General features: G+C 39.7%; 2 protein-coding genes across 18 annotated transcripts in view; one reads left to right on the top strand and one right to left on the bottom strand.

Annotated features, from left to right (window-relative positions):
• Positions 1 to 20,449, top strand: part of raskol (Ras GTPase-activating protein raskol) — a 202,919-nt gene extending 182,470 nt beyond the window's left edge. For all 17 annotated transcript variants that reach the window (XM_028177620.2, XM_089732879.1, XM_089732878.1 and 14 more), the window contains 15 exons: positions 748 to 973; positions 2,667 to 2,736; positions 3,413 to 3,540; positions 5,727 to 5,870; positions 6,815 to 6,960; positions 8,205 to 8,450; positions 9,525 to 9,724; positions 11,524 to 11,732; positions 12,533 to 12,645; positions 13,803 to 13,969; positions 14,470 to 14,697; positions 15,381 to 15,478; positions 16,102 to 18,100; positions 18,372 to 18,487; positions 18,887 to 20,449. In XM_028177620.2, coding sequence (XP_028033421.2) covers positions 748 to 973; positions 2,667 to 2,736; positions 3,413 to 3,540; positions 5,727 to 5,870; positions 6,815 to 6,960; positions 8,205 to 8,450; positions 9,525 to 9,724; positions 11,524 to 11,732; positions 12,533 to 12,645; positions 13,803 to 13,969; positions 14,470 to 14,697; positions 15,381 to 15,478; positions 16,102 to 18,100; positions 18,372 to 18,487; positions 18,887 to 19,136 — 4,340 coding nt within the window. In that variant the 3' untranslated portion in view covers positions 19,137 to 20,449. The remainder of the gene's footprint in view (positions 1 to 747; positions 974 to 2,666; positions 2,737 to 3,412; positions 3,541 to 5,726; positions 5,871 to 6,814; positions 6,961 to 8,204; positions 8,451 to 9,524; positions 9,725 to 11,523; positions 11,733 to 12,532; positions 12,646 to 13,802; positions 13,970 to 14,469; positions 14,698 to 15,380; positions 15,479 to 16,101; positions 18,101 to 18,371; positions 18,488 to 18,886) is intronic.
• A 1,508-nt stretch (positions 20,450 to 21,957) lies between these two features.
• On the bottom strand, positions 21,958 to 24,376 carry LOC114245455 (uncharacterized). The gene has a single exon (XM_028177628.2). The coding sequence runs from the start codon at positions 24,007 to 24,009 to the stop codon at positions 21,964 to 21,966; it is 2,046 nt and encodes a 681-aa protein (XP_028033429.2). The 5' UTR covers positions 24,010 to 24,376; the 3' UTR covers positions 21,958 to 21,963.
• Between the last annotated feature and the right edge of the window lie 1,612 nt (positions 24,377 to 25,988).

Raw genomic sequence — 25,988 nt, 5'->3', positions numbered from 1 at the left:
TATTTGTGTGACTATATTGATATAATGGTTTAGTGCACAAGACGCGTATGAAACCATTTTTATTCCAAGGTCAAAAACATATTAAACTTATTTACTGGTAGTAGGACCTCTTATGAGTCCGCGCACGGGTAGGTACCATCACCCTGCCTATTTCTGCGGTGAAGCAGTAATGCCTTTTGGTTGAAGGGTGGGGCAGCCGTTGTAACTATACTGAGACCTTAGAACCTATATCGCAAGGTGGGTGGGGCATTTACGTCATAGATGTCTATGGGCTCCAGTAACCACTTAACACCAGGTGGGCTGTGAGCTCGTCCACCCATGTAAGCAATAGAAAAAAATTGTTTTATTTTATATTTGACTAGCTGACCCGGCAGACTTCGTAGTGCCTCAATCGATAAATAAAAGTCCTAAACTTTTGTATAAAATAAACTTAAAACTAACAAAAGGAATCCGTCCGACGAGGGACACATCAAAGGAAAAACAAAATTGTTATTTTTATTTAATTCCGAGCATTTTCTTATTTATCTACCTTTTAAACCCTCTCTGGACTTCCACGAAAAATTCAAGACCAAAATTAGCCAAATCGGTCCAGCCGTTCTCGAGTTTTAGCGAGACTAACTAACAGCAATTCGTTTTTATATACATATATAGATAGATGACGAATATTTTCTGAAATGAAGACATTTTTGAGTATTTTCAATTCCAATAGCTAGAAGCGTAGCTTAATAGATTGTGTTTTGTTTCCAGATACGTCGTACGAGAAAGCATGTCGGCGGGGCTCTGCGCCAAGCACACCGGTCCCCGGAGCACAGGCGCAGCACAGTCCGTCCCGATTAGCTTCGTTTTTCTTTTCGAAGCGTTCCTTCCGCAACAATCCGTTGAAAAGAACAAAATCAGCAACGAAACTGGAAAAAGAGCGAGCTCTGGCTGCCGTACCAACGCATCCGCCTACACACGCGCTACGGACGTCCAGGTATAAACTAGTTATTAAAAATTATTATTAACTTTAATTTATAAACCCTTTGCGGTCTTAAGACTAATGTAATTAAGTCCAATACGCGAAGACAGGTTATTAAAATTGTGTAGACAATTTTAAGCTCTACACAGGTATTGACCAAATCTGTAGCGATAACTCTTTTTTTTATTTTTATTACTTAGACGTGTGGACGAACTCACAGCCCACCTGGTGTTAAGTAGTTACTGGAGCCCGTAGACATCTACAACGTAAATGCGCCACACACCTTGAGATATAAGTTCTAAGGTCTCAGTATAGTGCAACGGCTGCCCCACCCTTCAAACCGAAACGCATTACTGCTTCACGGCAGAAATAGGCAGGGCGGTAGTACCTGCCCGTGCCGACTCACAAGAGCTCCTACCACCAGTAAAACCACCCAGTAATGTAGACCTGTTTCATCTTTTAGATGAGTAGATTAGGTATAGAATACCTTATAAATATGTTGTTACGTACTTATTATTTAGAAAAAAACATTCTTGTGTTTCTGGTTGATTCGAAGCTAGTTAGTTTGTTGGCAAGGTTTAACAAATGTTAAACCCATTGCCTGTCATTAGTAATATTTTCAATTAGCAATTTCAAACAAAAACCTTTTCTATTATCAAACACGAATATTATTTAAATTAGCGTGAAGGATTTACAATTGCTTGTAGTTATTGTACTAAAGGACATTAATTTTGTAGCAATTATACGAAATTAGTCACTTATTTAGCCACCGTGAAAACGGGGTCAACAGTCCATAGTGAACAAAAACACTAAGCAGTAAGTTCACTTTCTAATTGTTTTTCTACAATATGAGCACAGATAATCGGCCGAATGAACAAGATGGACAGCCTTTCATTATTATTAGAACAGCCCACTACTTTTGTGATGTTAGAAAAACATTATTGCCATATGAATGTGCCCAAAGTATCAATCGATGGAGCTTATTTGTCAAAAAAAAGCAGGCAATAAATATCCATTACCGTAATTATTATCTAAGCAATTCCTGTCATTATCTATGCAAAGAAAAACTGGCGGGATTGTCTCTCTGTTTTCAATAGAAAGGTTTTTCTAAGGTTCATGTTCGGTCATTTTAATTTTTATTAGCCTACTCAAAAGTCAACGAAGAATCAAAAGAGTCACCAATATACTACCGATTTACAAACAGCGATGATATTAGCACTGAAACTTGTAATGAAATGTGGGTGTCTTTAAATTGACCTGTGGCTGTGTGCCGAGTGTCTAATGTATTTAACAAGGTGTCGTGACTGCATAACGTTATCAAGACCCGACGGTGTTGTCATAATTCGCAGGAGTGTCGCCCCTCCTCGTTTGCCTTCATTTACAGTGTGTTCTTAATTACTCCCCTCACTTGGCAAACACGAAGCTTCGTTCAAATAAAATAAATTAACTTTGAATGGACTACCTAGTAACTGTCAGTTAATTATTGCAAACACGATACTTTACGAAACCTTTACTAAGTTGATTGTTTTAGTAGAACTAATGTAACATAGAGAGTAGCAGAACACAATAATGTATTTAGAAAGTTATATTTATTCTTGAGAGAAATCGATTGGTTTTCTGATTATCGATATATTTAGAATACAACCTTATCTATGACGTTTTCGTACAACATGTTGCTTAAAAAATTATGTATTTTTTTTATTCTCAGATCTCACGAAAGTCTGTTATCAGCTCACTCTCCCGCCGTTTCCACAATGGACCTAGGCCCTCCGAATCAGGTACCATATTAATAAATACTACATAATACTCCTAAATTAAAACCAGTTTGTGTTATGTTAATAACTATTGACTCGTAATTTAGTTTTTGATAATAATAAAAAACTCGTTCTAAATAGTACGCTCGATATTATCTTACATCCTGTATTACGAAGTATTTTTATGAATTCATTTTATCGTTACAATAACAAGTTCCTTTTGCTTTTAAAATGTGCATATCATGAAAGTAATGAAGTAAATAAAAGATCCAAAATTGCTTCCGATAGGTTTTTATTGCTTAAATAAAGTAATGGCGTATAGTATTGTCGAATTATGATTTAATTGATTGAATAAATTTAACAACATTCATTTAGTTTGAGATCATTGGGTTTACATTCAGAGTTTCTCGCCGGATCCTCTTAGTGGGTCGCGTTTCCGATTAGGTGGTAGATTCTGCGAAGCACGGCTCTTGCTAGGGTTCGTGTTAGCAACGTTGTCAGGTTTGAGCCCCGTGAGCTCGCCTACTAGTTAAGGTAACGCTGAAATAGTCTCTCAAGGCTATCAGCTTAGGTAGGAAAAAAAAAGTTTCCAAAGACTTTAACGCGCATTCATTTTCAACACTAAAATTGCCTTTATCTATGAATCATAGAGAATGCTTTGGCAACTTTAAAAATATATAATGTCATTTTACTATTGTAGGTTGAAATACGCGCGCTTCATTCGTCGGTACTGGGCAGAGCGCATTGCTTCGCGCTGAGCGCAGAGAACCGCGCACCTCGATACTTCGCTTGTGCTTCCAGAAAGGAGCGAGACCGGTGGATATACAGGTAGCTGTTTTAACTCGAAAATCTTGTTTTTTTTCAGTTCATATAATATCTCGCCACGTTACATAACATTGGTTAAATTTAATTTTAGAATTTTATCATTAGAGAAATCTTGCGATTATTAAATACCTATTAAGATTTTTTAATACGCTTTTATTAGCTTCAGACGTATGTATGTTAGTATGGAATCTTTGAACATGATTTTGACTCCCTTCAAAACGTCGGATTAACTCGAAATTTGGTATACCTATTAAGGACCGATGACAATCGATATTTAGTAAAAAAAATTAAAAAATTGAAATTCAACTAAAAATGAAAAATAAATAATAGTTTAAAAAAACTAACAAAATACACTTTTATAGAAAATTCAACTAAAAAACAATAATAAAATATTTTTTTCTTACACTATTTTTAATTCAAATTTATTAAAATTTATCTTCTATTTTTAGTTGGATTTTCTATAAAAGCGTATTTTGTTAGTTTTTTTTTACAATCAATACAATACTTTTTTGACATATTTTGTTAGAAATATTAGTTTTATTAAATCTTAAGATTTATTTTTAAATAGTTGTTATCGCTGCGATCTCACGACTGTTTTACTGAGAGACAAAAGTAGTAATTGAACGAGCCCAAGACTCAGTACTCGTTGATTACACTGTAATTCATAATAACGGGTAACCAATACTATAAGAGTGAAATTATTCGATGGTCGTAATACATGTGTCATATTAAAATTAATGTTGAATGTGTTCGTAATTTATGTATTAGCGCATGTTTTAACCCATTGAATTCAAACTCGGTACAGTTATTGTTGGTACAATTAGGAATGTTTTAATTCGTAGTACCATCTACGTACCTACGACAAACACAAACGACGCCCCTGTAGTTCTAAGAAACTGGTGTATTTCACAAATTGAAGACAGTGGAAAATGTCTATGTTACGAAAGCAATTTAAATATTAGTGTTTTTTTTCTGAAATCAAAACCTGTCACGAATGTCGTCCTAATATTTTATAGTAATAAAAGTCGATCAGGGTACGACAGGTGGGATGTGTTACCTCCAATATGTGAATTTAATGAAAGCCATTAGCATTATCGAGATTCTCTAGTATAGTAATTCACATCAAAATAAACTAAAATAGCCAAAGGCCTTGTATTGTTTATGTCAAAAAAGGAAGTCAACGATTAAAATTCTAAAGTTCATTCATAACAATATTTTTAGAAATAATCTTCAGATGGTTAGTTATTAATATAATGTGATTAAGACTAACGCGTGTCACATATAATTATTGTTTGTTTATAACAAATAGCATTGGATATCCATTGTTCATGGAAACAATTTATGTGCATTCAAGAGGTTTGTTTTCTTCAAGTGTTTTAAAATATAAACAATATCAGACCCGATTAGATCATGATCCACTAAAAATTATTATATCGAGGAGTGAAAGAAAGGCTTTTCGATTTATGCGACATTTTTTGATTTTTTCAGGAGAGCCATAAAAGTTAAGTTAAGTAAAAAGATTAATTTCGCGTATTAAGTGAAAATGTCGCAAAGAGCCATTCATCCATGGGCAAAGACATAAATTTGCAACATCCAATCGCTTCCTGTTTTTGTTAGGCGCCTAAGGAATTTACTAGAGAGACTGTATTTACTGATGTTATGGCATATTGTGAGCCGTCACAGACGGCTCACAATATGGTTGGCACAAATGGCTACCACCATTTCTTTCTAACTTCAAGCGATAAGGCTTTCTAGTTTGCAGATTCTTTCAATGTGTCTTAACATGGATTAATGCATTCACTTGGACTCCACGTTCGTGAACTACGATAACCAGTTAATACCAGATTGCAATCACTAAATCGCTAAACAATAAAATAATCCAATTAAATTTATTATATTACTAGCTGTACCCGTCCGCTTCGCTGGGCATTTAAAATTAACATTATTATTTCTCAACCCCACAAAGATTCTCATCATTAACGCCCCCGCAATTGGTGTAGGAAGTCCAACATTCATATAAATATTAGCCTATCCATTAAGTACATATATTTTCTACATGGATACCAAGTTTCAAGTCAATCGGATGCATGGTTCAGTAGGTATAACGGAACATCCGAAAAACCAATGTAGATTTATATGTTAGTATAAATATTATCAGTGAAATTAAAAATCAATATTGTCCACTTCAGTTTGCGACAAGCGGCCCGACCGGACGAGATGCGGACGCGACGGTGCGAGCGAACTGTCAAGCTGTGGTTGTTGGAAGCCAAGGCCATACCACCGAAGAAGCGGTATTACTGCGAGATCATGCTAGATGAAACATTATATGCAAGGTATTTATTTATACTAGTGTTTATTTATTTATTTATTTATTTATTTATTTATTAAGTTGCACCAACAAAGTGATCATCAATACAAAACATTGACAAATTGACAAAAGTTCATGGCTGATGTCACCTCAATTATAGGTGCAATCGACAGTGCATTAACATCAAAAATAAAAAAAATATACAGCTAAGATTTGAATACATTTCATTCATTGCTTATGATTAATTTAATTGGGAGATGATCCGCGACAGATTTTTCCTGTAAGTAGTGAGACAATCAGAAAAAACATCTATTTCACTTAAAATAAGTTCAGCGCAATCGGACGACTCCGAAGGAACATTGACGGAGACCGCGCTACCGTGGACATTATTGTAGTCCCAAAGGATTCTGTTTAAGGGAGAGTAAGCACCTAAATTCGAACGAGCGGGCTTTCTTATAAACGGTTTATATTTCTTCGTTCTTGGTAGGTACTTAGGGGCTGATATTTTTATCTGGGTTAATAGATTAATTAATTTAGTGTTCGCCTAATGATCTAAATTCAACCATATTCACTGATAACTTAAGATTTATATTCATTTATTAGGTTTTTATTTATTTATTTGGTGTTGGTGTTGTTAACAACGAAGCTTACGGAACGAGGAAACCTCTTCGGAATTAAAATCCTATTTTGACGTGATAACGTCTTATTATCGATGAATATCGGCCGCACGCACCAAAAAGTGTCACGTTCCGCCTGAGCCTGAACGTGCAAGCGAGAGCGCAGAACAAGCGATAGAGAGGCACAATCGACTCATTTATCTCTCTTCTCGCGTGACGTCAGAGATAGCAGTTCGAATAGTTCTGCTACTGACATTATCACGTAAAAGTATCTTCCGTAAACCGACTTTACGGACAACCTTTTTTTTTGCTGTAAACTCTTTTTGACGGGAACGCGTTTCTATGTGTCCAGGTCATCGTCAAAGCTGAAGACCGAGTTGTGTTTCTGGGGCGAAGTGTACGAGTTCAGCGGTCTGCCGGCCGTGCGCGCGATACACGTGAACGTGTACCGCGAGCCGGAACGACGCAGCCGGAAACGAGACAAGCACGCTCTTGTCGGTGAGTACACCAGGGTAGTTTTCCAATTACAGCACTAGAACGCATTATGCGGCATAATGCTCAACGTTGAATGTTCCAACTACAGCAACGCTTCGCACAATCGAGCACTCTCAAAAGTACTGTCCTCGCGTGATACTCGCAATCGATACCAACTCAGTGACAGAAAATTAACAACTGTTTTTTCTTTAAGTTGGCATTGATCGAAATTTTGTTTATTTATCGTTAGTAATATTATTTATTGTTGAAAAAATTTGTATGGCTTTCGTTTCGTCGTAGTTTCTTGGAAATAATCAAAGTTAATTCAAACTGTGCTACCTTAGCGCACTCTGCTGATGCATTTGAAAACTAATTCACGTTCCAATTAAGCTTCAGCATAATTCGGTATTGTGTGTTACTGAGTCGCATTATGCTCTGTAATTAGAAAACTACCCAGAACTACATACTAGAAGAGCCAAACATACATCACTAACGTTACACACATCACTAGATTTACAAAGCCCCGGGAACTAGCGCGGTAATAGCCTGCCGTTAATCCTTTCTAGTATTTGGTTTTTTTTTTAAGTATTCGAAATGTCGGAAGTATATATATAATGCCAATTTAAAAGAATGACGAATGATTAATCCGTAAATCAGTTTAGATCCTGCCACTAATCAGTGGACATTGAGATTTGGTCTTGGCTTCTTCGAGCTAGTCGCGTGATACATTCAACGAGTTAGGATATTCAGTTATAGAAATTGAGAAAAGAAAATTAGTAGGTATATCTAATAAAAAAAAATAGTGTTAAGACTTGTGAAGAAACTCACGGCCCAGCTGATGTTAAATGGTTATCGGAATCCATAGACATCACGAAAGAAATAAATAATAATTTTTAAGTTCGGCTTGTATGCAATACGAACTTTTTTAATACGATTTTATTAGCTTCAGACGTATGTATGTTTGTAACGGAATCTTTGAAAATGATTTTGATCCCCTTCAAAACGTCGGATTAAATCTAAATTTGGTATTATTATTACTTATTAAGGACCGATGACAATTCTTACACGCTTTTTTTTTACAATAAAATCATTTTTTCTTATAAGTACTATTTTTAATTCAAATTAATAAAAAAATTATTTTCTATTTTGTAATTGGATTTTCTATAAAAGCGTATTTTGTTAGTTTTTTTTGAACTATTATTTATTTTTAATTTTTGTCCAACTATGAGCTTGGTCTGATTTATAATGTGTAATATTAATATTTATAGGCACAGTGCGCATCCCGGTCGACGACGTATCGTCGCGATACCTCAACGAGCGGTGGTACGCGCTGTCGGAGAGCGACAAGCCGCAGTCCCCCGGCGCCCGCGCCCCGCCGCCCCCCGCGCCCGCCCTGCGCATCAAGTGTCGCTACCAGTGCGTGGACGTGCTGCCGCTGGACTGCTACGCGAGGTTCCTCGACTACCTCAAGAGGAACTACAGGCGGCTCTGCGAATACCTCGAGCCTGTTATCGGTAAGTGCCACTGCTCTGATCAACGTTTATCACTGATGTTTAACCCACAGACACAGCCCACACTGAGTTTACTGGTGGTAGGACATCTTGTGAGTCCGCACCGGGTAGGTACCACCACCCCGCCTATTGCTGCCGTGAAGCAGTAATGCGTGTCAATTTGAAGAGTGGGGCAACCGTTTTGTAACTATATTGAGACTTTAGAACTCATATCTCAAGTTGGGTGGCGGCATTTACGTTGTAGATGTCTATGGGCTCCGGTAACTACTTAGCACCAGGTGGGCAGTGAGCTCGTCCACTCATCATATCCATTATCCTGCCCTTCTCCCAGTCACCTGGGGTCGGCGCAACATGTTTTCTCTTTCCATACTCTTCTATCATATACCATTTCTTCGCTCACTCCCCTCTTACCCATATCGTCTTTCACGCAATCCATTCATTTCTTCTTAGGTCTACCTCTTCCTCTATAACCGTCCACATTCATAGTTAACACTCTCTTACCAACCTCATTTTCATTTCGTCTCATCACATGTCCATACCATCCCAAACGCGCACTTCTCAGCCTCTCTGTCACAGGTGCCACTTTCAGACTTCCTCTAACATATTCATTCCGTCCGAGCGTGAGTCGTGAGCTCGTCCACCCATCTATGGAATAACAAAAAAAGAGTGCGTGTACTTATGTACGCGCGTAAGAAGCTATACTTTATTTTTATTAAATTTATTTCTTTTTTTTATTTAAATTTTAATCAATTTGAAAAAAAAAAGAGATTAAACAACATCCTCAAACACGCTTAATGGACATCCCTTTTCTTGACATCGTATAAATTCGGTAATTCTCGGTACGGTAATTCAGACTCGCCAAGTTACGTCGATCGTATTGTAATGAGCGATTTAGTGGGCAACTTCATTCTGTTAATTTTGTGTCACGGTGCGCGCGCATCGTAAAATTTCACTCTCATCTATTTTTCATAACGCGCCTAAAGAAGTATAACTTCAAAAAGGAGGATAGAGTACAGAGGTCAAGCTAATAGGAGCGTTTTACAACGATGTTTTACTAAGGTGTGTTTTTTTGTTCAGGCGTGAAGGCGAAGGAGGACATCGGGTGCGCGCTGGTGCTGTGCATGGCGGGCGCGGGTCTGGCGCCGCGGTACCTGGCCGACGTGGTGGCGCTGGACGTGCGCCGCACCGGCGACCACTCGCTCACCTTCCGCGGGAACTCGCTCGCCACCAAGAGCATGGAGGCCTATCTCAAGCTCGTCGGCGATCAGTATCTACAGGTCTGTATTCTAAGCACCTTACTCAGTTTTTATTACCGTCAGACACAGCCCACTGAGTTTCTCGCCGGATCTTCTCAGTGGGTCGCTGTGATTTCATTTACTTGTGATTTCATTGAGGTAGAAATCGAAATAAACGACGGTAACCGCTTAAGTGGGTCTCCGGTAGCACCAAAATAAATATGTTATTAATTAATTAAACTTTACGTTGTGACAGTATATCGAAGGGTGAAAGACTATTTTGTTTAAACAATATTTTTGTCACTTTACTGGGTATCTATTGCAAATGTAAAATTTGGAAAAAATATCATAATAACAAAAAACTTCTTTTCCTATTTGAATGGAGTAAACTTAATTGAAGTTGAACTAAAAACATCAAACTGTTAATGCATATACTAAATAAAACGCAACTTTAATTTCAAAGATAAATATCGCGTATTAAGCGTAATGTCGTTTAAACCAAATAGCCTTTCACCACTCGATATATGAGTCGTCTATTATCAAAGGTGGCAATCTGTGCATTTGGACAAAAAAATGTTATTGATATGTCAATACAGATTGATTTGAATATAATCGTCTCCTTCAAAGAATACGGTTCAAAACCTGCATTAAATAAAGGTTAATACTTTTTTTTTTTTTTTTTTGTGTCAGGAGGAAATCGCCGGACTCCCACCCTCCACTGGGGATGGAGGGTGGGGCATGTCGGAGTCGAACCGACTAAAACCTCCTGTCGCTCAACAACCAACGTCCAACCCTTGCATGAGACAGAACTCATGAAAAGGCAAGGGGAGGAGAGTGAAACGTTTAGTGCGGAGCACATCTCTCCCATCACCCTCCCCCTCGGGACGCCGGGCCAGCGATCGTCGGCGCCACGACCACAAGCCCTCTCGGTCGGCAGGCTGTCCGAAGCCCGCCTAGATGGCGCCGGTTTGAATTGGTTATCCTACGAAATACCCCGCTGGGTCAGAACCAGCGTGGGTCGAGGATAGCCGGCCTTCCATCACCCGGATGCTCTTGCGTAAAACGCGTGCAGAGCAGCTTGCACGTCGTCTTCTTAGGCCCCCTTCGCCGGGCCCCAGACCGACATATGAGGGGGACCCGAAACACTTAGAGGGCCAGGGCTAGGGCGAGATCCGCCTCCCTGGCCCCCGCTCGACGGCGGCGGGCTTGTGCGTGTCTCACGCGCCCCGCCGCCTTCTTCTGCGAGATGGTGTACTCGCAGAAGTCGAGCATCGCCTTCAAGGTTAATACTTAACCTGCTATTTATCTAAGATGTCGTTCCGAAGAGTTTTGTGACTGCCAATGGAATACAAAGTCAATAATTCGTTTTTCAGATTTACCAATAATTGTCCAAAAGTCAGATTGCCGGCTTTGATAATAGTCCACTCATATAAACAGCAATACTCCAATCAGTATATTGTGTATATAACGAAAATTGTTAATTTATGTAAATTTACCTAAGAAATTTGATTGACTGAAACGGTGGGGCAGGAGTTAGCGCTCTTAACAGCCAAACCGATAGGCATGGCACCAACATCGGGCGTACATTAATTAATGTGACGTTTAATATATGTAATATGTATATATTTATTCGTGGTGTATATCTGTCTGTGTACACTCAAGAGTCAGGAACAAGAAATTCAAATCTATAATACATGAAATTATTGAAATGAATATTTAGAGTTTTGAGATCATGGATATCCTACTTTATGTTTCTATTTCCACATTGTATTGATTCATTAAAGTATCACAGAGGGCATATTACCCCGATGGCCTCATTGATCACATTCGATTTCCCCCAGGATACACTAGGCGAGGCGGTGGCCGCGGCGGCCGGTCCCGCAGCTGTGGAGTGCGAAGTGGATCCCCTCCGGACGAGCAGCAGCGCAGCGCTCCGCAGACAACAGACGGCTCTGAGAGACGCCGTAACGCTTGCCTGGAGATCTATTGCGTCATCAGCGCCACACTTCCCACCACCACTGAGGGACTGTTTCGCTACCTTCCGAGAAAGGTTAATAGCTTCTTACTCTCGTCACAAATCACAATCGAAGTATCTAGAAAGAAGATCTATTTAACAACAGTTGTCGAAGCGAAATGCACGGATGCTAAGTGGCCCAAATAGATATGGGGAATACGTGTGCCGGCCTTATCGTTTCACAGTAGGGACACATTAAAAATTCGGTGATGTGAACCCTGAACCACATACGAATGCTTAAAAGGTTAAAGATGAGCGTATGATGTAAAAAAATTTAGTTTTCAAATTAATTCTATAACAACCTATTTTCTAATCTTTTTTTTTTTATTGCTTAGATCGGTGGACGAGCTCACAGCCCACCTGGTGTTAAGTGGTTACTGGAGCCCATAGAAATCTTCAACTTAAATACGCCACCCACCTTGAGATATAAGTTCTAAGGTCTCAGTATAGTTACAACGGCTACCCCACCCTTCGAACCGAAACGCATTACTGCTTCACGGCGGAAATAGGTGAGGTGGTGGTACCTATCCGTGCGGACTCCCAAGAGGTCCTACCACCAGTGATTACGCAAATTATAATTTTGCGGGTTTGATTTTTATTACACGATGTTATTCCTTCACCGTGGAAGTCAATCGTGAACATTTGTTGAGTACGTATTTCATTAGAAAAATTGGTACCCGCCTGCGGGATTCGAGCACCGGTGCATCGCTACACACGAATGCACCGGACGTAATCTTAGTGATTTAGAATTAGACGAAATCTAAATATTCGATAAAAAAAAATTCAAGTTCCCTTTCAAGCGTTTCTCTCGTGATGACATTAAAAACTTATTTCAGATTGACTTCGATGGGACGAGAAGACATCTCTGACAACCTGATCAGCGCGTCCATATTCCTTCGCTTCCTATGTCCAGCTATATTGTCTCCCAGCCTCTTTGGAATTACTCACGGTAATTTTTTGTATTTAATTCATATATTTCTGCAGCAAATGACAATCATGATAATGGAAGCGACCGATGGATGGATTCGGTTGCGATGAACATCATGATATCTCGAGATTTTGACGATGGCATTCAACATTCATTACTGGTGGTAGGACCTCTTGTGAGTCCGCACGGGTAGGTACCACCACCTTGCCTATTTCTGCCGTCAAGCAGTAATGCGTTTCGGTTTGAAGGGTGGGGCAGCCGTTGATCTCAAGGTGGCGCATTTACGTTGTAAATGTCTATGGGCTCCAGTAACCACTTAATACCAGATGGGCTGTGAGATCGTCCACCCATCATCCCGTCCATCCTAAGCAATAAAAAAAATACATTCATTACTGAAGATCGCGACCACGTTAGTATTTCCATGAAGATCGGTCCGTAGCAAGATGGACCGCTCCTTGGGTGCTGCCTTCAACTATCCTCATTATATTGTCCGACCATCTTGTACTTACCTGCCTTTGGCGTTTCCCCTCTGCTTGACCAAGAGTGAAAAGATTTTCCAAACCATGTTTTTTTTTCTTTTCCTTAGATGGATGGACGAGCTCACAGCCCACCTGATGCTAAGTGGTTACTGGAGCCCATAGACATCTACAACGTAAATGCGCCACCCATCTTGAGATATAAGTTCTAAGGTCTCAGTACAGTTACAACGGCTGCCCCACCCTTCGAACCGAAACGCATTACTGCTTCACGGCGGAAATAGGCAGGGTGGTGGCACCTACCTGTGCGGACTCCCAAGAGGTCCTACCACCAGTGATTATGCAAATTATAATTTTGCGGGTTTGATTTTTATTACACGATGTTATTCCTTCACCGTGGAAGAGAATCGTGAACATTTGTTGAGTACGTATTTCATTAGAAAAATTGGTACCCGCCTGCGGGATTCGAACACCGGTGCATCGCTACATACGAATGCACCGGACGTTTTATCCTTTAGGCCACGACGACTTCCTTTGCGCCTGCCTTGGAAATCGCATGATATATCCGAAAAACCTGAGTGTTCGATCGTGGCAAATAGTGGGGAGCAATCTTGTGATGTGTGTATGATGTGAAATCGTGTACCTAGATCTAAAATACATGGAGCTATCATCAAATTCTTCATTTTTTTTGTGGTGTCGTAGAATACCCGAACGAGCGCGCGGCACGTAACTTGACGTTGGTCGCGAAGACGCTGCAGACGTTGGCGAACTTCACGCGGTTCCAGGGGAAGGAGGCCTTCATGGAGTTCCTTAACGACTTCCTCGAACAAGAGGCGCCTAATATGAAAGCCTTCCTTAGGACTATTTCCGTAAGATAATACTAAAATATACGTGCTTGTTCGCTACCATCTGTGCCTGTATTTCGAAGTCTTCCGGAGATATTTTAAATGCGACATATATTTATTTATATAACGAAGCAAAAAAAAATGGACGCGGCATTTTCTTACATTCACTGGGATGGGAACTGAATAAGTTGCTAAACTACGGTAACATATACTACCTATATTTTATGTGGAATTTTTTGGATATATCAAAAACACAAAGAATATTATTATCACATTTTTATTTATTTTTTTATTGCTTATATGGGTGGACGAACTCACAGACCACCTGGTGTTAAGTGGTTACTGGAGCCCATAGACATCTATAACGTATCATCTATGCGCCTTCCACCTTGAGATATAATTTCTAAGGTCTCGGGTATAGTTGCTACAACGTCTGCCCCACCCTTCAAACCGAAACGCATTTTATTTGAATATTTTCCTATTATGACAATCTAGATTCACACAGTTTTGACTTTATTCCACAGTCCCGTCCACCAGCACCTGAGCAGCAGATCCCAACTCAGCCACAAGAAGGCAGCAACAGAAATTCGTCGTCTTCCCAAGGCTCCCTCCCGGGCGAGGGTCCGCGCGGAGACGCCTCCGTGGAGCCTGACCCGGAATGGGCGCCTCATGTCGACTTGGGCAAACAACTGGCAACACTGCACGGGCTGCTCGTTGACAGCTTGCCGAAGTTGCCAGCCGCTAAAATTCAGGTTAGTATTTTAATCTTTTGTATTTTAGCTTCAAACTTATTACAGCCAAGATGAGGTCATTTAAACTAAATTTATAAAACACTAGCTGTACCCGTCCGCTTCGCTGGGAATTTAAAATTAACATTATTATTTCTCACCCCCACAAAGATTCTCATCATTAACGCCCCCGCAACTGATGTAGGGAGTTCAACACTCATATAAATATTAGCCTATACATTAAGTACATGTATTTTCTACATGGATACCAAGTTCCAAGTCAATCGGATGCATGATTCAGTAGTTATAACGGAATAACCGTAAAAACCACTGTAGATTTATATATTACTAGCGACCCGCCCTCGCTTCGCTTCGGAAACATTAAAACACACATGAAACCAAAAAAATAAAATAAAATAAAAATTAAAAAAAGTAGCCTATGTTCATCAGGGACAATGTCGGCATCTAATGGAAAAAGAATTTTCCAAATCGGTCCAGTAGTTTCGGAGCCTATTCGAAACAAACAAACAAACAAATCTTTCCTCTTTATAATATTAGTATAGATAATTATAATAGTATAGATAATCGGTTCATGATCAGAAGAAACGGAGTTGTGGTACGTGCCCCATTTAAAAAAAGAACAGTTGAAAAGGAATATGTTTTTTATTTAATTTGAAGTTATATTTAAGTTGTTCTGGTATTTTCAGGAACTGGATCCACTAAATGATATATTAGACGAACTAAGTAAGAGGCTGGTGAACAACGATATTTCGATTACACAGCAAGTCACTGACAACATATTTAGGTAAGTTAAATATAATCTTAAATATAATCTTAAATTTGGACTTACATTAAATATCCATCTTTTTTTAATTCCAAACCAACTAGATAAAATTGCTATGTATAAATATGAAAAGTCAAAACAGTTAAATACCATTTTTGTAAATGATTTTTTTTTTGTGTCATTAAGGAAAAAATAACATCACTAATAACATCATACAATAGTCTAATTAAATCTAATCTTAATTTATATAAATAAAAATCACTGTATATGTAATTATAAATATCCTCTATAAATTTCTAAACCATTCACGAATCCGATTGCGATCGAACTTGCTATATTTGTTGTTGGCAACCCAGGGAAAGTTTCTGTTATAGTCTATGGTACACTCAGTGGCGCGTACTCTCACGTAATCAATGTTTCTCATACAATGATCAACAGTTATAATAGAGCAGGACCGAGTTTCACTAGTGCAATATAAGACGTAGCGTGGGTAGGCCTCCCGTAAGACGGACCGACGACCTATTGAGTTTCGCGGGGTACAGCTGGATGCTGGTGTCGTATGATAGCGCAGAACCGATATTTGTGGCCTATATCCGCAGTGGACGATAAAATAGAATAGAAAATATAATATATGATTGTTTCAGGTTCAACGACCCAACGTGCAATACCGCAACGTTACCAGCGAACCCAGAGCCGCCGCCGAACGTGCAGCTCACTAACAACTTCGCGCACAGCTCGCCGCTCACGAACAGAAACGTTGTCCAGTTTAACGTGAGCCCCTCAAAGTCGAACGCCGACGAAACGAAGCCCAAAGGACCGTATGTCGCCGTCTCGAAATCACCGAGCTTCAATTTGCGCTCGGCAACGTTACCGAGAAACGGATACGGAAGTAACACCTCTAACGCGAACGTGAACCCCGATCGATACAGCTCTCAGTACAACAACCAGGAGCACTGCGTCAATTTGAAGGTCGTCCAGATCGGCTTCGGCTCGGATCAGTACGCTAAAGGTATCAGCAACGGCGTCAACGAAAGCCTAGAGAGGAGGATCCAGGAACGGTACAAACCGAACAACTACGCCCAACATTATCATAACGCGAACTACAACACGGAGAGATCGCCCAGCGGTGACAGCATCAATCACAACTACAGCTCGAACGAGAGACCGAACGTCATAAAGGAGACGGCCACTTTAGACGAACTCTCCGATTTGCTGAATTACGCCGACGAAGATCTAGCCGAAGATAAACTGATCATGAACAAAAAGAACTTGGCCCAATCTAAAACGAATAACAACATTGTGAACGGAAACAAAACGAACTACGCGAACAACGGCTCGAACGTATCGATCAGCGGCCTCTCCAACGTGGCCAGCTCCGGCTACCAGAGCATCGCCACGTACAGCCAGAGCTCCAGTCCGGTCGAGAACCCGACTCACCAACATCAGACCTTCGAAAACGGCGGCCAGCCCATGAGCCGGTATTCACAGCTCAACTACCAAAAGCAGAGAGACCGGCAGTACTACGACAGTAAAAATGAAAAGTTTTACCCGAAGAGCCCAGTGCAACAGAAGATCGAATACGACATTCAGAAATACGGGATACAGAACTTCACAACGGCCGACAACAACGCACACGCAAACGCCAACGTCAACACAAAGATGGCGCCGCTGGTGTTCACTAACCCGGTATACAACATGGAGGACGGCCGTCAACCGCAAGAGAAAAAGACAAACGATAACAGAAACTCAAAGCGTTGCCCTTGCGGCTCATCCAGTTCATCGATCGATGAGGAGGGCTTGAGCACAGACAACGTGGAAACCAACTCGGAGGAGGGTTCCGCTAACTTCAACGAGGACGGCAGGAACTATGACCAACAGAACCGCAACAATACCCACCGAAAATTAACCAGAGATAATTGTAATTACGAAGATTTATACCAGAGAAGTAATCATAGTCACTCACCGAGAATCAGGGACGACGAGTCGTCGAGCAACTCGCCCAGCCTGCGGAAACACAGCAAGACGCGCATGCCCAGAACCAACCCGATGCTCTCTTATTCCACGAATCAAAACCAGTTGAACCTGAAACATTTCGGGCAAAGAGGAGACTCGTTGTACGAGAGCAAACCTCACCACATCTCGACCGACTCCGGCTACCCGATGAGCAGATCGGAATCGAACGTCGAAGAAGTCAACAAGGAAATGTACAGGTTACAGATATCGAGATCTCAGAAGGCCTTGTTCAATATGGAGAACACGAAAAATTCTCCAGAGAAATATACAATGACGGAAAGTGCAATAACCGAATCGAACTATCCGCTCGATCGGACTTATTCCGGAGCTAAGGTATCCGGCAGCAGGCTGAACGAGGATCTCGAAAGACAACAAGATTATTATGGGGTTCGAGAACGAAGGGAGTCACCTTCGCAGGGGATATTCAGTCGCGAGTCTCAGTCGAGCGAGGCGAGCGAGCGGGCGCTGGTCAGAACCGAACGGGAAGTCGCCGGTCGAGAGAAACTGCAGAGACGACTTAGTCTGGAGTCGGCGCGAGAGCTGACCGACAGCTCTGATGAGATCGAGGAGACGTTGTACAGCACCACCGGCCGACGCCGGATGAACAAACATCACAGGACCATTGAACAGGTAAGTTGTCTACGGCTATTGGTCTGAGGGTCTATAATTAAATAACTGTGTTTGCACTGTGTGCGTGAGAAGTCATACTTCTTTGTAGTCATTGAGTTATTTACATACAAATAATACTTACATCTAGACGTGTGACTTCCAAATGTGCTTAAGCACATCTACTAGAATGTAGTAAAAAATAATCATAAGACATTCCGAAACATAACGAACTATGTAATTTTTTTTAACTTCGTATGAAAGTGTATTAATGGCGAATTTAACTAATTTTCAGTATGAACGAGAAATCGAAAGACTGAAATGTTCCGTTGAATTACTACGAGGGAGGTTGGGACCAACCGAACCAGGTCAAGATCACACCGATGCTAAAATGAAGGCTATAATTTCAAGGTTATTGGATTTTAATTTCTTATTTTACTTAATATTATCATTCAAAAAAATATCTGACGATCGACGATTACAAAATCGGACTTTTTATTATTATTGTGTCTCGCACATTTTGTGCATTTGCCACTTCTAGATCGAACTACTTACTCATTTGGACCGCTATTCTATGTTGCCACTTTCATAAACCGAACTTGAAGGTTCGATTTGCGGTTAGGAAAATTGATTTTTCAAAAGGTTTTGATTTTTCTTGCATTATAGTGAAGATTTCTAAAACTCGTTACAGTACTCATAATTTCAGATTTGATAATCTTCTACACTGTTTATTATTTACTACTATGTATTATTATGATTTTTGATTTATATTCGCTTTTATTTATTCTGAATTAAAAAATATTTTTTTAGGTTAATCTGTGTCGAGGAAGAATTGAGGAGGGAACAACGCAAGATGGCCGCCGCACTATCCCACAAGCAACGAGTGATCGAAGCACAAGAGCACCGTATCGCAGCTCTCGACGAGGCCAACACCAGGCTTCTCTCGGCTCTTGTTCACTTACAACAAAGAGCCCCCCACACTCCCACCACACATCCCACACATAACAACTCGCACCCGCCTTCCCACACACAGCACTCTCATCAAGAACTGCAAATATAATTATCTCCTGATTTCTCTCATTACACAACAATAGCCCTGTTATTACCTAGAAATAGTTCAAGGATAAAGAAAAAATTATATCTTAGTCCATTTAGTATTTTTACATCTGGCAATACTGTCCCAAATATTTAAAGTAGTGTGCGCTTATCTTTTTTAACTTCAAAGCATTTATAATAAGCTCGTAACTAATTGCGGACAGGTTGATTCGATTAAATAAATATTTATTTATTATTAAAAATATATACTTGTTTAAAGCTAGTGTACAAAATAAGACACGATCTACCTATTGCTAGCTTGCATAGTAAATGGTAATAACAGGGTCGAGTGTAAATAAATAAATAAAAAAGTTTTTAACTGTTAAACAAAAAAACTATGTAAACAAAACGAATTATCTTTAATCAAACTTTGACTAACACATTTAATTGTTGACATTACCCTCATCTATTTAACAGTACAGTGCAAATTTAGTATTTAAATGTAAATGATTTTTTAATGTCAAAAAAGAAATCCATGTTGTATTATGCATTTTACAGTTTCGTAACCTTATATATCGCGCACAAATTTATATTAAAAAAATATAAAACAGTAACTAATATTTCTTATTTAAGTAAAACTTTATGTTACTAATTTCGATGTATTGAGATTACATATTATATAAATTTTTGACGGACTTCGATCGTACATACGTGTTTCAATTATTATTATTATTTTTTAATTCGATTATGTTTTAATATTCGCCAAACTGTTATCGTTTACGACTTTAACTCGTTCTGTAATTATTTTAGTTATTGTTTCTTTAGTTTTAATTGAAAAAATGCTTTAAAGTTACAAACGTTCGTTGCATCAGTATTCACAGCTGGGTTCTGTTCGCGTCACGTGTCGACAATTTGTTTTGTTTTTCGTAACAATGATACCAAAGACGATTGAATATCCCTTAGACTTAATATTACAAATAATTTAGTAGCGACAACAGACTAGACATGCCGCTATTCAGAAACCAATGTTCTTTTTAAACATAATAAAATTTTGTAATTAATATTAAGTATTGTATAATAATACAATTTGGCTTGTAAGTGTATAACGTTGTAAGAATACTAAATTTATTTTTAATACCCTTGGAGTATTGTGAATTTTTTGGAATCGAGTTTAAAATGTATGAAATATTTTTACCTTTGAGGGTCTTCAATTGATCGCAACTCACACATTCTGCAACCTAGTTGTTATTCAGTGAAATTTTTAATTTTAAGCCATAACGATGTACAGAATACACGCACAGGTATCTCTGTACTTGTAATATTAAATTATGAATTGTAGTATGGTGTTTCATTTCATGTATTTTTTTAATAAATTCCCTACCTATTCGCTGGTAGTCTAAGGGTTTTTCGAGCTTCGGCTAGTAGAAATCACAGGTTCAACCTGAAAGAATTTCCTAATCCTAGTCCGAGCAAGAACAGTATTTCGCAGAATCTACGACCGGATCGGAATCATAACCCACTGAGAAGATCCGGCGAGAAACTCGGCTGTGTCTATGGGTTAGATACAGGTGTAAAGATGCCACGCTATCCTCATAAAAAAGTTTATAGCAAAAATTTAAGGAAATTGAGTTTATTTAAATTTCTTTGAATTTCCGCGTAGGCTCACAGCCCACCTAATATTAAATAATTAGCCAAACAGTTCGACACCGTCGTCTATGCCCCAGATTCTAAAGACGAAAGTCTTCAATCAGTGCATCCTGCCTGTCGTGACATACGGATCCAAAATCACGGTTTGGCTGGTACAAAAGTTTTAAGTCGCTATGAAGAGGGCGATGCTTTGAGTTTCTCTGAAGGATCGAATCCAGAATGATGTGATCCGACAGAGAACCAAAGCTATCAACATAGCACAGCGGAATAGTAAGCTGAAGTGGCAATGGGATGGCCGTATTACCAGGACAACCGACCTTAACCTTTGGGGTAAATGTGTTCTTGAGTGGAGACCGCGAATTTGCAAACGTAGTGGAGGATGCCCTCAGGCTTGTTGGACTGACGATCTATGCAGGGTGGTTGACAAATGCTGAGTGAGAAAAGCCGAGGATCATGCTCAGTGGCGTGCAATTAGAGAGGCCTATGTCTAGCAGTAGGCTGCTATCGGCTGATGAAGTGATGTGATGAGAAGGGACGCTCAAGTAGTTTTTGGCAAATCAACCAAGCAAAGCAAACAAAGATACATTTTTGCTGCATTATAAAAATACATACGGCCCACCTAGTGGTGAGTGGTTACCGTCTCTCATGGACGTGAAGCGAATGGGTGAAGCATTTCATTTCAATAAGTTAAATTATAAGACTAGACTCTTTGTTGCGTTGTGGTAAACGTTTACTACATTTATTGCTTTTGAGATATTTATTAGTCTTTACGTGACAAATTAAAGATTGAATATAACAGAAATATGAAATCGATGCGTCGCTCTTGGCGACTGGAAATGAAAGGGAAAAAGTGTCATAGCGGACGTCGCTCTCTGACACTGACGTTTCGAAATCGAGCAGTCTTCGACACTCTGTGGTCATCCGACGACCAGGCCTAGAGATAGCCCAAGTGGAGCTTCGACCACCACTCTGAATTCGGCTAAACGAGTTAGAAACTGGTTAGCAGAATGTTCAACAAAGAAGCCTCGGGCCCCTCAATGAGAACAAGGTAGTATCTGAGTAAAGCGTGCAATACAGTGTGCGCTCCACCAAGGGTCGCTTGAGAGACTGACGCAGGGAAGCCGATTTAAAACTGTAATATAACAGAATAGCTTTATTCAGTAAAAAAAGATGTTAGTAAAAGTTCTCAGGCTAAAAAAACATCTTCAATCTTTAGCTTCGATACCTGCAGGCACACAACAATACCGCCTACGAGCCAACATATCTTTGCGTTCTGCAGCTTCTTTCGAACTGTATGGACGTATCAGTTGTAAGTCTTCAATGCGTTTAAACAAATATGAAAAGTATATTTCGCGAAACTTTTTATCTGGGAATTGAGCCTGACACATCGACGGCCACATGAGATTGGTACCGTAAGCGTGAGACCGATACATTTGTAACTTAAATTTCTCAGTGTATTTGTCGAATTGTTGTTGTAATTCTCGCTTGTGCATCCAATTTGTATTACCACCGAAAATGGCATCTCTCGGAGGAGAAACGTGATCGTATCCTTTCATAGCGAACATACGGAACAGCTGCCAATAGAATTCGCTTTTGCGCAGTGTTTCTGTTATTTGGTATCCCTTTAATGGACCATAAATACGTCTCCTCATCCATTCCTTAAGCTCTGGAACTAGATGTATGTCTGGTAATCTTGCAGCGACATTTACTTTTTTCATCAGCCGCAGAGCGCATTTCAAGTAATCTTCCGGCTTCGGAGATTCACCCAAACATGTAGTAGATGACCTTTTTAACTTTTTCTTCTTTTTATCTTTGATAGCTTTCAAAGTACCGTCATCAACATGAAGCACGCTATCTGTGTCCCAAAGTTTTTTGAATTCCTTGCGAACGAGGAGTCGTTTTTCATCTAAGTCATAAATTGTGTCATAATTAAAAACGAAAGGCGATTTCCGTGTAGGCTTTTCGAAAAATGGTAATTCTTCAGGTAGAAAAGCTCCCTCGTTACCATAATCATAGTGATGACCGCAATAGCATTTTGTTCTTTTTACATATTGGATCACTGTATCGTGCCATTTCTTAACGCAATCGCAAGGATCAGGTTTCGGTGGTGGTGGTCGCCCGCGGAAACCACAATGTATGTTGACGCATTGATCGCCCATGTATTTGTGTCCACCGTGAATGAGATCCCCTGTTGAAGGCAGCACGGAAACTGTACTAATCACAAAAACTGATTTTCCACGTATGTAACAAACCCCGCTGATCACGTATTGTGTGTTCCACATGCCTGTAGATGGCGCTACGGGTTTTCTTCTTCGGCCACCTTTTCTTTTACCAACCCCACTCATGCCATAGGTCTTTTTAACTTCAGTAACAGATAGTTTTGAACCCCGAAGCTTACGATGACTAGTACGAGCCACTGTTTTCAAGCTAACTGCCGTCACGGATGTGTGAGGCTCAATTCTCATGATTCCAGCAATTTTGTCACAAAACGATCGCGCTAGCCTTTTTTTTGGTGGTGGTGGTGGCGGCGGAGGGGGAGGTGGCTTAGGCACCGGTGGCTCTTCTTCGTAGGGCTCATTGAGATCATTTAAGTTAGGCAAAGGAGGTGGACGCTTCGGCTTCCTTTTAGGAGGCTCATAAAGAACAGCTATCATTTTTTGAAGATACGGTGATTTCAATGGAGGTTCGATTTTAGCCTTCGGCTTATTGACCGGTTTTTTATGACTTGGATCAGGTTTGAATCTTTCACGGAGCAATTGTATGAGATTATCTAGACCTAAATATAGTATACCAGACAACATGAGCCGGGCATTCAGATTGTAGACAGCTCGTTTCCCATCGATAGGATGGCCGTAGGTCATAAGGAATAGTTGTGCTAGCATCTCTTTTGGATCATTCCGCCCTAAATATACACAGTTCATTAAGTTTATAATGTTTGGACGTGGGTATAAACCTAGCTCTTTCATGACTCTAGCCGTTCTTATGGGACGCCCTTCTAAAATGTCCTGATAAATTGAAAACTCTAAAGTATCTAAAGCACTTCTCTGCGGAACGCTCAAAACCTGATACCAAATTGGTCCAATTGAATCTCTAACTTTCTTGAGCATACGCTTGTCATTCTTTTGTCTTATTTCTTTAAGCTCTTGCATGAATACTTGTCTTTCCTTAGTTTTCCGTGCGTAGATGATCTGGAGCCGCCGGTGGGCGCGTTCCTCATGACTTGTGTCAGGTCCATAGTTTTGATGTACCATTATCTCGACTGTATTTGGCAATGACGAATAGTAGTAATAAAGAAATAAATAGAAATACTCTTGATAAAACCACAATTTAGAAAAAAATATGCGTAGCAGCCATATTTTGACAATTATGACGTTTTTTTAATGCCACTGACACCTATCATTTCACTATGGCTTCAAGAAATATGAACAAGTGCCTATAAATCTGGCACCAGTCATATCTGCCGTGCAGGCATTTCTAATCAGAAAGAGATCTTCTGTGGAAACGTGACTTTAAAAAATTCGTATCAATACGAACGTGATTTCTATAAATTTTAAATGAGTAACGGTGTCTGAAAATTTCAAAATATTTATTAGCTTCCATCGTGCAGGGTGACGCAGGTCGGCGCGATCAGCTGTGTGAAACTCGGCCGGTCGTAGACCCACGTTTTGGGTTGAACGCCCTCGGTCATCCATCACCTGAATAATTCTACTCATTCATACTCGACGGCGAATCTATCTTAATATTTAACATCTCATGCATTGTTCCGGAAACGATCAATCAAGTGAATCTACCACAAATGTGGATGCAAAACCGATTGACAGCAATGAATTCGTAGCTACTTCCAATTGTTGAATTCTGTTGGTCTAACCTCTACTGATTCTGGTAACAAATGGCTAACCGTAATCATATGAATTAGATCTAAATATCATTCAAAATGATTATAAGCCGATAGCAAACTAGTGTTACCTACTTGTTTTTTAATTTATTGAGACAATTTTAATAAAGATTTATAACGAAGTGTCAGTTTTACTGTACCGATGACATGTCATTAACGTTAATGAACTTCAATTCTGTTAATCGCTTTAGTATGACTAGTTCCAGTAGCATTAATTCAAGCAATCTCACTGTTTGCAGTTCTAACAACCTAACCCATGCATCAGCCCGCTGAGTTTCTCGCCGGATCTTCTCAGCAGGTCGCGATTCCGATCCGGTAGTAGATTCATTCGCGAAGCAATTGCTCTTGAGTTGTTAGGTCTCCTTCGGAGGCGCTCGGACAGTTGTTAGCAAATCCCACCCCTCCTAGCTGAGCCTTTGCTCGCCCACCTACCTGTCCTGGTGAAACTGGAAAGGCCTTCGGGCCACCAGTAATCTTTCAATCATACAAAAAAGTTCTAACAAAATAAATTCACTGCCAACTCTCTTTTCAACAAGTATGCCTTCGTTTAGTTTATTTTTAAATTGTGAATTTCATTATAGTTGTGTCCATTTACATGCAAATTTTTACAAGTGACTTTCTTTTCATTAACAACAAACGTGAGATGCTATCTATCGGACGTTGGCGTTAGCTCAGACGCATACAGCAAGAATTTCTGTATTAATTACAAAGAAAAAAAAAACAGCTCTGTACCTTTTTTATCTCTACTTGTCAATTCTTTTTTTTGTCAAGTTATTATATTATTTATTATCATTAAATTGAGACTCTATGCAGATTCTAGTACTATTGGAGTACTATTGGAAAATCTATAATTATCATGAAATTGTGGGATGATATGAAGATATGAAGTTAATTAAATCGTATAGTTAGCCATAATTTATTTGTAACAATTTATTTGTTTTAAATTTTATTTGTAACACTTTAAACAAATGTGTAATGTATTCAACAACTAAGCGTTCTGTACGTAAAATGTTTTGCGGCTATGCGCCAGGACCGAGTCTAGGCGCTCATGAACGTTCACTTTCCACGTGCCAGGAAGTATCCGAAGGCACTTTCACTCCATTCAAGACCAGGTCGCTGTTCCGCCAGAGCTGTAGCTATTCTAAACAATAACCAGGCGCCATTGTCTATGTGTTCTCGGTTTCCAATGATATTCCGGCTGATGTCAAATCTGTCGTTCTTTAAGCTGTTTTTTAACGCGAACGCGAGTAAACTTACGTAAGTTACGTAAATTTCTTCGGTTTTCCCGAATCTTATACGTAATTAAAACTGGTTTTCACGTTTTAATCTCGCGTT

Source organism: Bombyx mandarina, chromosome 15, assembly GCF_030267445.1.
Source record: "Bombyx mandarina strain Sakado chromosome 15, ASM3026744v2".
Classification (NCBI taxonomy): Eukaryota; Metazoa; Arthropoda; class Insecta; order Lepidoptera; family Bombycidae; genus Bombyx; species Bombyx mandarina.
Note: the sequence above shows the minus strand (reverse complement) of the source record. Positions and strands in the feature narration are given on the sequence as shown.